The 13,098-nt window shown below is 50.0% G+C and overlaps 1 protein-coding gene across 1 annotated transcript in view; it reads right to left on the bottom strand.

The window, feature by feature from the left end:
• Positions 1 to 13,098, bottom strand: part of dnah10 (dynein axonemal heavy chain 10) — a 170,517-nt gene that overhangs the window by 6,615 nt on the left and 150,804 nt on the right. Inside the window, exons 66-75 of the mRNA XM_072439315.1 lie at positions 11,439 to 11,543; positions 11,211 to 11,365; positions 10,998 to 11,152; positions 7,782 to 7,965; positions 5,808 to 6,008; positions 5,323 to 5,532; positions 5,109 to 5,204; positions 3,227 to 3,398; positions 2,622 to 2,753; positions 1,034 to 1,245 (exon numbers count right to left, since the gene is read on the bottom strand). Of these exons, the coding sequence (XP_072295416.1) occupies positions 1,034 to 1,245; positions 2,622 to 2,753; positions 3,227 to 3,398; positions 5,109 to 5,204; positions 5,323 to 5,532; positions 5,808 to 6,008; positions 7,782 to 7,965; positions 10,998 to 11,152; positions 11,211 to 11,365; positions 11,439 to 11,543 (1,622 nt within the window). The remainder of the gene's footprint in view (positions 1 to 1,033; positions 1,246 to 2,621; positions 2,754 to 3,226; positions 3,399 to 5,108; positions 5,205 to 5,322; positions 5,533 to 5,807; positions 6,009 to 7,781; positions 7,966 to 10,997; positions 11,153 to 11,210; positions 11,366 to 11,438; positions 11,544 to 13,098) is intronic.

Raw genomic sequence — 13,098 nt, 5'->3', positions numbered from 1 at the left:
TCTCTCTGCACTCGGCACACGCTCAGGACCAGTGGTCTCTTTGCACACGGCACCCGCTCAGGACCAGTGGTCTCTCTGCACTCGGCACACGCTCAGGACCAGTGGTCTCTTTGCACACGGCACCCGCTCAGGACCAGTGGTCTCTCTGCACTCGGCACACGCTCAGGACCAGTGGTCTCTCTGCACTCGGCACACGCTCAGGACCAGTGGTCTCTTTGCACACGGCACCCGCTCAGGACCAGTGGTCTCTCTGCACTCGGCACACGCTCAGGACCAGTGGTCTCTTTGCACACGGCACCCGCTCAGGACCAGTGGTGTCTCTGCACTCGGCACACGCTCAGGACCAGTGGTCTCTTTGCACACGGCACCCGCTCAGGACCAGTGGTGTCTCTGCACTCGGCACACGCTCAGGACCAGTGGTCTCTCTGCACTCGACACACGCTCAGGACCAGTGGTCTCTCTGCACTCCAGGGATGCAGCCCTATAATGGGCCCGACACAGAGATGTCCCCCCCGTGTTAGGGACCACCCAAAGCACACAGCAGGGGCCATTTATGGTCCTTCCTGGGGGTGGTGGGCCTTCAAGCGGGTGGTCCCAGGCGAAGCCTGACTAGGTCCTGTGGGAGAGGAACTTGCCACCAGGCGCTCGCCTGCGGACACCCACTCCCAGGCCTGGCTCTTGAGTGGGGTCCCGATAGCTCAGATCATCCAAGCACTCAAACCCCTCCATCCTGACATCAGGGACTTTCACTTTCCCACTTGGAAAAGTGCTTCAGTCACCAACACAGGTGTGGCTCACGCAGGTGCGGCTCGCTCAGGTGCGGCTCCCTCAGGCGCGGCTCACGCAGGTCACGCAGGCGCGGCTCACACAGGCGCGGCTCACTCAGGTGTGGCTCACGGGGCCACCCATTTAAAGAAAGTCTAACGTTTTTATTAGCGCCCAATATTGGAGTGTCCAAACTTGCTGTTCTGACCTATTGCCATGTCAGATTACAACAGTTCATTGAAGCCCTGAGTGACCCTGAACCCCTCACCCTCCGTAGCTCAGCCAGTGAATGCTGCATGCGGACCACCAGCTTGTTGAAGCGCTCCAGCTCCTGCAGTAGCACGACCGAGGTGGGGGAGACCTCCGCGCCCATCTTCTTACGGATCAGGTCCAGGTCAAAGAGCACAGGCAGTTTCCTCTGGATGTCCTGGGCCACCTGGAGGATGTGTTCGTCTTTACTGATGCTCCCGGGGGACTCGCCTGCAGAGACACATGGGACACACATGAACCCTGTAGGTGCTGATTTAAGCTTCTCCCTCACATCTACGCTGCAGTGACACCTCTCAAACGGCAGCCAATCAGAAAGCTGTAGACCACAAGGGCTGTGATTGGTTGATCCACATGGACTTTATGTAAAACGTATTAAATACATCTTAGAACTGCTGAGGTTTGGGACAGAAGTCTTTGGTTTGCACATGAGCCGAATGAGAGAGTTTATTGTGGCAGTAAATGCAAAATAAAACTGTTGAATTCCCACAATGCACCTGGAGGCTGACTGAATGGCTCGTGTCTGCGTGAGCCGACAACGTCGTCGTGTGTGAACAACGTCGTGTGTGAACAACGTCGTCGTGTGTGAACAACGTCGTCGTGTGAGAACGTCGTCGTGTGTGAACAACGTCGTCGTGTGTGAACAACGTCGTCGTGTGAGAACGTCGTCGTGTGAGAACAACGTCGTTGCATTGGAAGCTCAGAGCGACATTCAAAATCTCACTTTTCAGCCTGTAATAGTCCATGTGTGTCACTAATATAATATCACTAATGTGCAATGAATGTTTCTTATTTTAAATGCATGACTTCCACTTAGAGAAAAAACACATCATTTACATCCACAAAAGAGCTTAGATTTAATCCTCTAGTTTCCGTGTCCAAAGCTGAATCCATCAGCTCCAAACAGTCACATTCTGCTCCATGAAGGACATTTGATCTTCAACCCTCTGGACATTGCCCTCTGGACATTGCCCTCTAGACATTGCCCTCTGGACATTGCCCTGCCCTTACAGCAGGCGAGTGGTGTTTGTGCTGCTGGATTCATCTGGACTCATCTGGACACAGCTTCTATCGTTTGTTTCCGCCTCAGAATGCGAGTCCAGATGACTTCAACTGAATATATTTCAACGATGGAAAACTTCTGGACGAATGAGGGACAGTTTCTCAGAAAGACCTTTTACCAACTGCACAATTGTTTATTCACGTTTAAAAGTTAAACTGAAAATGATTGCATCTTCTGTGCATTCAGTGAAACAACAATTACTTGCAAAAGACAAATATAAATGTATGATTCCTGATTTGAGCATTTAAAAAAGTTATGACGATTCTTTCAGCGACTCTGGCCCGGGGCAATCAGCCTATAACAGGGTGAAGACTGTACCATGTGATGAGAGGGGCGGGGCTTTCGCGTGTTTTGCGTGTGATGAGAGGGGCGGGGCTTCGGTGTGTTTTGCGTGTGATGAGAGGGGCGGGGCTTCGGTGTGTTTTGCGTGTGATGAGAGAGGCGGGGCTTCGGTGTGTTTTGCGTGTGATGAGAGGGGCGGGGCTTCGGTGTGTTTTGCGTGTGATGAGAGGGGCGTGGCTTGGACCTGTCTGAGGCTGCAGGTCGATCAGGTTGGCCCACATGTCCTTCACGGCCTGGGTGTAGTATCCGATCTCGGCGTTGGGATGGAGCCCCAGCACCTCTGGAGTGTTGGTCAGAGGTAGTTTCTCGATCTCGTCTGTCACACAAAACGACACAGGATCGAGCTCATACATGTGACAGTGTGTTCATGGTGAGGTTAAGGTACACTTCATCTGTTGTCTTTCAAAGCCTCTGGGATCATGTCCAACAGTCTGTGCAGAACGTTTGAGGCGACTTAGCGGTGGCTCCGCCCACGGGCAAAGTCATTTCCGGCTGTCGCAGTCTCAGCCGCGTTGGGCTTTTCAAGAGGCCTCCAAGACCTTCTGATGATGATGTCACTCTTTCCTGCAGCTTAGACGTCTGGAAATGTTACTTCTTACTTAGCAACACTTCATTACTGAGCTAACGTTCTGGTGTCAGGTCTGAGCTGAGCAGTGGAAATGACTTGAGCGTGAGAGAAGCAGCTGCTGTGTCGCCCTGAGCGTTATGACCAGAGGCTTAGACACGGCTCAGGTTGAAAGGTCGACGTAGTTCTAAGCAACGCCCAAAGTAAATAAAATCTGCACTTACCGACGTAAACGCTCTTGAGTCCGTCCGGGGGGATCTTGTAGTCCACGTCGCTGTTGCAGAAGAAGTGGAAGCTGCGGAATGAGTAGAAGAGGAAGTCTCCCAGATACTCGTCCATGTAGAGCGTGAGGATTCTGCGGTCGAAGCCGTCGATGGCTCGCCCGCCGTACATGACCTACACCAGGAACAACACGTGGCCTTTGTGAGCGCACAAGGCTCTGTCAGACTGCATCATGTTTACATGTTTTTCTACTTATTACTTTGTCTGCTGGATAATACATACGTATAAAAGTAAATATTTCATGATCATAGATTTGCATTCATCCAGAGCTATTGCTGTTGTAGGAAAAGGAAGACACAAACTTACTTCTGCAGGAAACACTTTTCTGACAGTTTTGAAATTGAAAAATTTTGTATTTGTTGTCATGTATTTATTATTCGTCAATTCTTGGCCCTTGTTTACGATACGGTTGCTAGGTAAAAGTGAAGGCAGTGGTTACACATGTCTAACCTGCCGTATGCACTTTAATAATTCACTCCATTGGAAGCTTTTCTTCTTTAAATATCTGTTTAAAATTATAAATCAGTTAAAAAATATCTCATGTAACAAATTAGAGGTCTAACATTTTAGGAATCTCAGGATAAATGTGAGTGTGCGTCTGTGTGTGTGTGTGTGTGTGTGTGTGTGCGTCTGTGTGTGTGTGTGTCTGTGTGTGTGTGTGTGTGTCTGTGTGTGTCTGTGTGTGTGTGTCTGTGTGTGTGTGTCTGTGTGTGTGTGTCTGTGTCTGTGTGTGTGTGTGTGTGTGTCTGTGTGTGTCTATGTGTGTGTGTGTGTGTGTGTGTGTCTGTGTGTGTGTCTGTGTGTGTGTCTGTGTGTGTGTCTGTGTGTCTGTGTGTGCGTCTGTGTGCGTGTGTGTGTGTGTGTGTGTCTGTGTCTGTGTGTGTGTCTGTGTGTCTGTGTGTGTGTGTCTGTGTGTCTGTGTGTGTCTGTGTGTGTGTGTGTGTGTGTGTGTGTGTGCGTCTGTGTGTGTGTGTGTCTGTGTGTGTGTGTCTGTGTGTGTCTGTGTGTGTGTGTCTGTGTGTGTGTGTCTGTGTGTGTGTGTCTGTGTCTGTGTGTGTGTGTGTGTGTGTCTGTGTGTGTCTGTGTGTGTGTGTGTGTGTGTGTGTGTGTCTGTGTGTGTGTCTGTGTGTGTGTCTGTGTGTGTGTCTGTGTGTCTGTGTGTGCGTCTGTGTGCGTGTGTGTGTGTGTGTGTGTCTGTGTCTGTGTGTGTGTCTGTGTGTCTGTGTGTGTGTGTCTGTGTGTCTGTGTGTGTCTGTGTGTGTGTGTGTGTGTGTCTGTGTGTGCGTGCGTCTGTGTGTGTCTGTGTGTGTGTGTGTGTCTGTGTGTGTGTGTGTGTGTCTGTGTGTGTCTGTGTGTCTGTCTGTGTCTGTGTGTCTGTCTGTGTCTGTGTGTGCGTATCTGTGTGTGTGTGTGTGTCTATGTGTGTGTGTGTGTGTGTGTCTGTGTGCGTGTGTGTCTATGTGTGTGTGTGTGTGTGTCTATGTGTGTGTGTGTGTCTATGTGTGTGTGTGTGTGTGTGTGTGTGTGTCTGTGTGCGTATCTGTGTGTGTCTGTGTGTGTGTGTGCGTGTCTATGTGTGTGTGTGTGTGTGTGTGTGTGTGTCTGTGTGTGTGTGTGTGTGTGTGTCTGTGTGTGTGTCTGTGTGTCTGTGTGTGTCAGGATATGCAGTGCCGTTTGAATGTTGGTTTTTCAGTCACATCTCTAAACTTCACATTTGTACGACTTGTTTCATGACAAACATCATGATTCATTATATAAGAAATTGAATTGCTCAAAACAAATTCATATTCTAATTTTGAACCATTTGAAGTGAAATGTCTTGACCTCTCCAATGAGATACTTGAGACTTCCCCAGGGAATGCTGCTGTCCTGTTGGGCGTGGGCCTTGGTCAGGTACGTGTTGAGGACCTCCATACACACCTGTGGACACGAGACAATTCACAAGAGACAAACACCTCTGAGCGAGCGTCCTCTGGAGACACGAGACAGTTCACAAGAGACAAACACCTCTGAGCGAGCGTCCTCTGGAGACACTTACAAAGAAGTCGGACTCGTTGAAGTCGTAGGACACGTTCCAGCCGATCTTGCCGTACTTGCGCCGCTCCTGCACGACGGCGTGAAAGAAGGCGAGCACGTAGACCAGGCTGCGGAAGGACGGGTGCGGGCAGGCGCTCAGGGACTCATGGGACATCTTGGAGTATGTGGCTCTCATGTTCAGTTTCAGGCCATTGGGAGGTTCTGTCACCACCTGAGCAGCAGCGGGACAAGACAGGACTAGATGTGTGTGCAGTACTCCTACTACGCTCGTTGTCCAATTACAGAACCAGTCAGAGCACTTTTGTCCCAGTCGAGACTTTGAATAGCAGCGAATATAGTTCTAATTTAGCATTATAACTTTGAAGCTGCGATAAAAGGTGCAAACACTTCACCACATTCCAGTTTTATCATGATTATGGATTATTTATTCCTAAACATTCTAAAAATAGAACAGAAGCCACTGGTGAGCGTCATACAAATCTTTACTTTGAGTGATTTCTGCAGAATGCCGATGGGGAAGTCGTGGATGGGGTTGGTGGTGATCCACAGGCGGAAGTTGGGGTGTGGCCGGGTGATTCTCTCCAGGGACTTCTCCAGGTCCTTGAGCCACTTCACCAGGAGGTGGCAGTTCTGCAGCATGAGCCACTGCCCACGGGACACAGCCTTCTCCAAGAGCTGCAGCGCCACCTGCAGGACACACAGAACCCCTCAGGCAACGCTTCCAAAGACCCCCTAAAGCCCAGACCCCCAAAGCCTAGGCCCCACATAGCCCAGAACCCCCAAAGCCCAGAACCCCCGAAGCCCAGACCCCCAGAAGCCCAGAGCCTCCAAAGCCCAGAGCCTCCAAAGCCCAGACCCCCAGAAGCCCAGACCCTCCAAAGCCCAGAGCCTCCAAAGCCTAGGCCCCCCAAAGCCCAGAATCCCCGAAGCCCAGACCCCCAGAAGCCCAGACCCTCCAAAGCCCAGAGCCTCCAAAGCCCAGACCCCCCAAAGCCCAGACCCCCCAAAGCCCAGGCCCCCAAAGCCCAGACCCCCCGAAGCCCAGACCCCCCGAAGCCCAGGCTTCAAACACATGGAGTGTTTTACTTTAATACTACGACATCCACAGGTCTGAACCAATAAAGCCATTGAAATAACTTTTAGTTGTGTGTATTATTAATGCATTTGTGTTTCTAGACTAATTATGAATATTAAAAAATATGTTATAAAAATGAGGATTTGGGGTTTTATTTAAGCAGCTAAATCTGAGAAGGACAGTTCTGGACAAACTGTACCAAACCTGACCAGGCTAGTGAGGCCCCCACTCACTGGCCCTGTGAGGCCCCCACTCACTGGCCCCGTGAGGTCCCCACTCACTGGCCCCGTGAGGCCCCCACTCACTAGCCCTGTGAGGCTCCCACTCACTGGCCCCGTGAGGCCCCCACTCACTAGCCCTGTGAGGGGCACACTCACTGGCCCTGTGAGGCCCCAGTCACTAGCCCTGTGAGGCCCCCACTCACTAGCCCTGTGAGGCCCCCACTCACTGGCCCTGTGAGGCCCCCACTCACTAGCCCTGTGAGGCCCCCACTCACTAGCCCTGTGAGGCCCACACTCACTGGCCCTGTGAGGCCCCACTCACTGGCCCCGTGAGGTCCCCACTCACTGGCCCCGTGAGGCCCCCACTCACTAGCCCTGTGAGGCCCCCACTCACTGGCCCCGTGAGGCCCCCACTCACTAGCCCTGTGGGGCCCCCACTCACTGGCCCTGTGAGGCCCCCACTCACTGGCCCTGTGAGGCCCCCACTCACTGGCCCTGTGAGGCCCCCACTCACTAGCCCTGTGGGCCCTCAGATTTACAAACGCCATTGAACCCAAAAGAGAACGCTTTTGACCCGGTTAACTGGCCTTATTTACTAAAATAAATAAATTATAAATGAATGAAATGAATTAAAAAAAAAAAATGTTGGGACTATTTATGATGGTCAAACATCAAGAATTAAAATCAATGGTCACAATGAGAATTAACCCTGCGCCGAGCTGGCCCCTGTCCAGAGAGCACCCCGCCTAAGGCCCAAAGTCACTGGGTTAGGCTCCAGTCACCTTCGACCCCGAAAGGAAACAAGCCGAGAATTAATGGTCCCAATGAGGTAGAAACAGTTTTATTGACTTGTGTTCAATAATGACATGACCATGTGAAGGGCCCTCCTCAGAGTGCTGAAGGGCCCTCCTCAGAGTGCTGAAGGGCCCTCCTCAGAATGCTGAAGGGCCCTCCTCAGAGTGCTGAAGGCCTCAGAATGCTGAAGGGCCCAGAGTGCTGAAGGGCCCTCCTCAGAATGCTGAAGGGCCCTCCTCAGAGTGCTGAAGGGCCCTCCTCAGAGTGCTGAAGGGCCCAGAGTGCTGAAGGGCCCTCCTCAGAGTGCTGAAGGGCCCTCCTCAGAATGCTGCCTGTGGTGTTGCCATGTAAATGCAGAGAATCCACTACCTTTTCCTGTCCTTGTCCCATTGCCAGGAATTTAAACTTGTTTCCAGCGAAGCCCGAGCGCTCGGCGAGCTTCACGAGGTCGGTGGCCGGGTCGGATCCTGGGCTCAGGATGAAGACGATGGGAGAGAAGGGGCTGCTCTGCTCGAAGATGGCGTCGAAGCTGATGACCGGAGGCTGGACGTACCTGAGGACACATGGCTCTTCAACACCGGCTCCATTCTCGTTATACACATTTAATAACATATTTTATGATCTTAATTAGTGAACCTAAAACTCGCTTCAGAAGCCTCAAACTACAGCTTGAAGTGCATATGACATGTTTTCATGTTTTTAGGTTGTTTGGTGGGTTTAGTACCTGTGGTAAATATATTTACCAAAGTTTTGCATTAGTCAAGATGAAGAAATGTAAAAGTACAGTTCTAAAAATAATCCCTCTACTTGTTCCATCAATACACACAATTCCATCCAACAGCAACAATTTAGGTACAAGAATCAACTTTTTCTGACAGTTAAAACCTGGATTTTGTGTGTGTTAAATTTATGCAATTTTGTATAGAATGGATGCTAAGTCATGAAGTTATTTCTACATAATCAACATAAGTTAGTTATCTTCAGTTTGGGAGCAGAACCACACCCCTTTCAGGCCATCACTTTACAAGATAAGCATCCAGGTCACACACATCAGCGTTCGGGACTTTGTGCACACGTTCCATGGTGGCAGAAGCTCACGCTCAAATACACACTTACACACTACATCAGCTCGACCTCGTTCCTTCCGATGAGGACTTTATTAGCCCGACCCAGGCTTCACCTTGCCCAGAAGAGCCATACTGGGGCGTCCTCAACTGGAATCTAACCAACCCCAATCCCATCATTTTAGCTGTTCTCCCAGGAGCAGCTCTCACTTATGGTTGGTTATCTCCTTTCCTTTTTTGCCTTCTCCTGCTTCATCTCACTCACACCAGTCTGGTAGCTCTCCCCCCGGGCTCCGTCAACACTCCAAGGCCCAGACAGCTTGCAGACAAGCGTCCCGCTATGGATCACCCTCTGCTAGTTCTGACTCCAGATCCTACCGCATTCTGGGACCTCTTTGCGGCCTCGCTTAAAGCACCCATCACTCCCTCTCCACCTAGACTATCCGCATGAATGCTGGCTCTCCAGAGGTCTCCAAAGGGCACATAAGAAGAAAGGTATTAGTTTCCAACGGCAGGAATTGCTCAGTCTCATTCCTTCTGCCCCCCTCTTTGACCACAAAGCCGAGAGCTCTTCACACCGTTCTCACATGCTCGCGGCGGGCCGGCTACGGCTCCTCCCAGTAGAGTGAGTTTCCTTCATCGTTCCACATTCTCTGTTCACTGGGTTGCCTGCCTATCAACGTCTCTCCCTAAGATGAGGATCTCACCCCCCTCATCTTCGCATTAGCCTTCACTTTCAGCTGTCTAGGGATACTATTTGCTCTGCCTTTCCTTATTGTGACAAGCTTGACTTGTACCTTACTCTGATTCTGGACCCTGCGATCAGATTTGGTATCCTTGAGGTTGTCTCCTGCTATATCCTAATCCATTAATTCCCCAGATGCCCTGTCCAGAGCCACCAGGCACCAGGATGCCCTCTCCAGAGCCACCGGGCACCAGGATGCCTTCTCCAGAGCCACCGGGCACCAGGATGCCCTCTACAGAAGAGAAGACACTGGGCCCTTCTACCTTATGGGAGTTCCCAGGCATCACCCTAAAGCTGAACCAGATCTCTCTTTTCAAGAGGTTCCTCACCGCTTTCTCATGCTCCAAACCTCTTCAGTCATCTCAACTTCATCATGAAGATCATCCCCCAGGGGCGAGCCTTCATCTCCCACCTCCCGACACTAACATCCTCCGTTCAATCACTCCACAGCATCATTATTCTCATCCAGTCCATCAAGTTGGTTCTCTTTCTTCTTCTTCTTCTTTCAAACTGGAACGGCATCATGCACTTCTACCAGGACCTCATTCCAATCCAGTAGACATCCATCTTTTTACAGATACTGTTCTGTCAGCTGGTTTTGGGGGGTTACTCCAAGGCAGGCCATTCTCCGGCCCCCAGCCTGAAGAGTTTCTTGATTTCATCTGCAAGTTTGGCCCGTCTTCGGCTGCCAAGATCTATCTGCCCTCCTGTCGGGCCACGACTGGACATCCATGTGCGTGGCTATCCAGTCCGATAACCATACATCAACCATCAACAATAACATCCGTCACCGGCCCCAGTTCCTCCATTGGCAGCTTCCACACTCCACACTTGAGGCCTGCTCTGGCTGACCTCCTCTTCCTCCTGGACTGCCTGGCTTCAACTTGCCCTCGTCCGACATACTCTCCCAAACCTATTACGTAGGCAGACTACACCTTCACCTACCAGTCTCCGTCCACCTGAGCCCACCTGAGCAGCATCAACTTCTTTTTACGCTGCTCTCAAGCTTGGCAAACCTCGCTCCGGTGCTCATAGAGAACAAAAAATGATGGTTATCAAAGGCTAAAACGGAATGTTCCTTCTCGCCTTCTCCTCCTTTGCTGCTGAGAGTTTCCTTCTGGACATTCCTTTTGCTCTGCAGTTTACCTCCAGTCAAGTTGCTGCCCCGTTAAATCAAGGAACGCTGGTCCTCTACGGATTTTGAGGGCTACACCCATGATAACCAACCCGACTTCCAGTCCGCTCAATTGGCACGTCTTCACTTCTTTTGGGGGTATCGAGGCCCGGGAGCCTACAGCCCTCATCGCGAAAAAAAACAAAATGGTATCCACTTCCACAGTTTTTCTTGCTAGTGAAATGAAGATAAGTATATCTTAAGTTCATGTGCAAGACCACACCCCTTTCACGCGTATCCCGGTGGCTACACTATTCAAGCATCCGGGTCACACATATCAGCCTTTGTGACTTTGTGTCCCTCCGTCCCACCCTGTTCTAATTCTTATAATGTATCTCCTCGAGCCTTCAGCCCTCATCGCCATCTCCAAAACCGCATCCATTTCTGTATGTTCATGTTTTTCATGTTTAGCTGGGGTTGTAGTCCTTGCTAATGAAGGTTACATTTGCTGCCCAGAAAGTAAATTACCAACTTCAACAGAATAGACAAACTAGAGGAAACAATATAATATTTTTTGTAAATTCTTATATATTTATTGTCAAACGTTTAGTCTGAGCTGTGAAATGCACTAAAAGCACATTGTGACTGCTGTGGGGTCTTACTTCTCTCCCATGGTGACAGCCACATAGTCGGTCACTGCTCTGTAGACTCGGTCCACTCTAAAGCAGCGAAGCAGAAGCAGCTTCTGGAACGTGTTCAGACTTTCCTGGAATCTTCGGGGGACCGGGGCCTGTTCTGGAGCGTCCAGGTCGTACCACTGAAACACATAAAGATGAATCCCTCTTCTATGTCATGCAGAGTGTGCTGTGTCTTACACTCTTCCACTGCTCAGAGTTTGTCTCCACATCGTCAGGCAGATAGCTGAACTGCTCCGGTAACAGTTCAGACAGTTTGACCACATCCTCCCAACTCTGGTGCGTCAGCCAATCGCATGGCTTGGCCCTTGGGCTCTTCTCCAGAGAGAGGTTCCCTTTGGGTGCATAGGAGCAGAGAAAGATGAGACTCACAGATCTACACAAAGCCTCAGCAGGAGAATATCAAACCTTTGATGAAGAAGTCCAGCTCCTCCTGTGGAGCACGCTCTTCAGCCTGCTCCATCTTTATGGTCATGTTGAAGGAGAACAGCAGCTTGTCCTTCTCAAACAGGCCTGAACACAAAGCCACAATCACACAAAGCCACAATCACACAAAGCCACGATCACACAAAGCCACGATCACACAAAGCCACAATCACACAAAGCCACAATCACACAAAGCCACGATCACACAAAGCCACGATCACACAAGCCACAGTCACAAGAAGCCACAATCACACAAAGCCACAATCACACAAAGCCACAATCACACAAAGCCACAATCGCACGAAGCCACAATCGCACGAAGCCACGATCACACAAAGCCACAATCACACAAAGCAACGATCGCACAAAGCCACGATCACACAAGCCACAGTCACAAGAAGTCACAATCACATAAAGCCAGTCTGAGGAATAAAGTCTGGTGGTAATGCAACACTTGGATGCCAACCGCCATAAAACAACAACAACAAAAATCACACAAAGCATAAGACCAAAAGCAGACGTGAGTCAGGTGTGTGCACGCTCATAGAAACTAGTGAGTCCAGGAGTGGGTGACCCTTATGGTGACCCTTAAATGTCTATAAATTAGATCTTTTAGCAACTTACTCAAGGCTGAAAAGTGTCATACATATTTCTGTAAGAGAATTGAGATCATTTGCCCTTTGCATTCATCAGTTTAACATAACCTCACAGGAGCCATATTTTTGAATGTCCAGAAAGGTCGGCAGCTCGGTTCTGCAGATTGGCCACTCCAGAGAAAAGAGAAGTCCATCAACCCACAGGAAGCTGACCTCAGCCCACAGGAAGTTGACTTCAGCCCACAGGAACCTGACCTCAGCCCACAGGAAGCTGACCTCAGCCCACAGGAAGCTGATCTCAGCCCACAGGAAGCTGACCTCAGCTTGTGTCCACAAATGCATAAGTGACAGATTTGAAAAGCCTCGTTAACGTGATCAAGTTAAATCCCAACTCAAACTTCCCTCATTGTCATCTTGTCATCTCAGCCTCTTTTCTACTTTCATCTTTAAATCCCAGTTTAAACAAATCCTCTCTTCTGTTTAAGTTTAATGTGCTACAGCTTATTAGGTATTTTCATGCCATTGTGAACATTGCTTATTTAAAGGTGCCATAACATGCTTTTTTCACGTTTTGTAGTCTATCCTAAGTGTATAATTGATAATAATAAGGGTTGTGCAACACCCATAACATAATAGTTAAGAAATATCACCCATACCTTGGACCCCCTCACCAACCCGGAAATGCAAACGGCTTGGTTTGATATTCACCCCCATCCTTGCGAAGAGCGGTCTGGCTCCCCCGCCCAACCCGTGACGTAGTCTCAGAGCGCGTGTGTGCCCCGCCCACCCGTGACATAATGTGTGCCCCACAGCTGTCAGCTCCGCGGTGCGCCGCTCCGCGCGAGTGAGTGAGAAACGATAGAACTTCAGATCAACACTACTTTGAGACTAAATAAATCTGGTGTTTATTCTACAGCGTGCGCAGAACAGATATAAAAGTCTTATGTCCATCGCGCTCTTATTTCCTGGTTTTTCGGTATCGATAGAACTTCTCTCCGTTTATTTTCCCGGTTGCTGCATCAACTGCCACATAAATGGATGGTGAC

Source organism: Eucyclogobius newberryi, unplaced genomic scaffold, assembly GCF_026437365.1.
Source record: "Eucyclogobius newberryi isolate DKJ021-1_F unplaced genomic scaffold, fEucNew1.0.hap1 SCAF_9, whole genome shotgun sequence".
NCBI lineage: Eukaryota > Metazoa > Chordata > Actinopteri > Gobiiformes > Gobiidae > Eucyclogobius > Eucyclogobius newberryi.
This window is presented reverse-complemented; position numbering and strand designations above follow the sequence as displayed.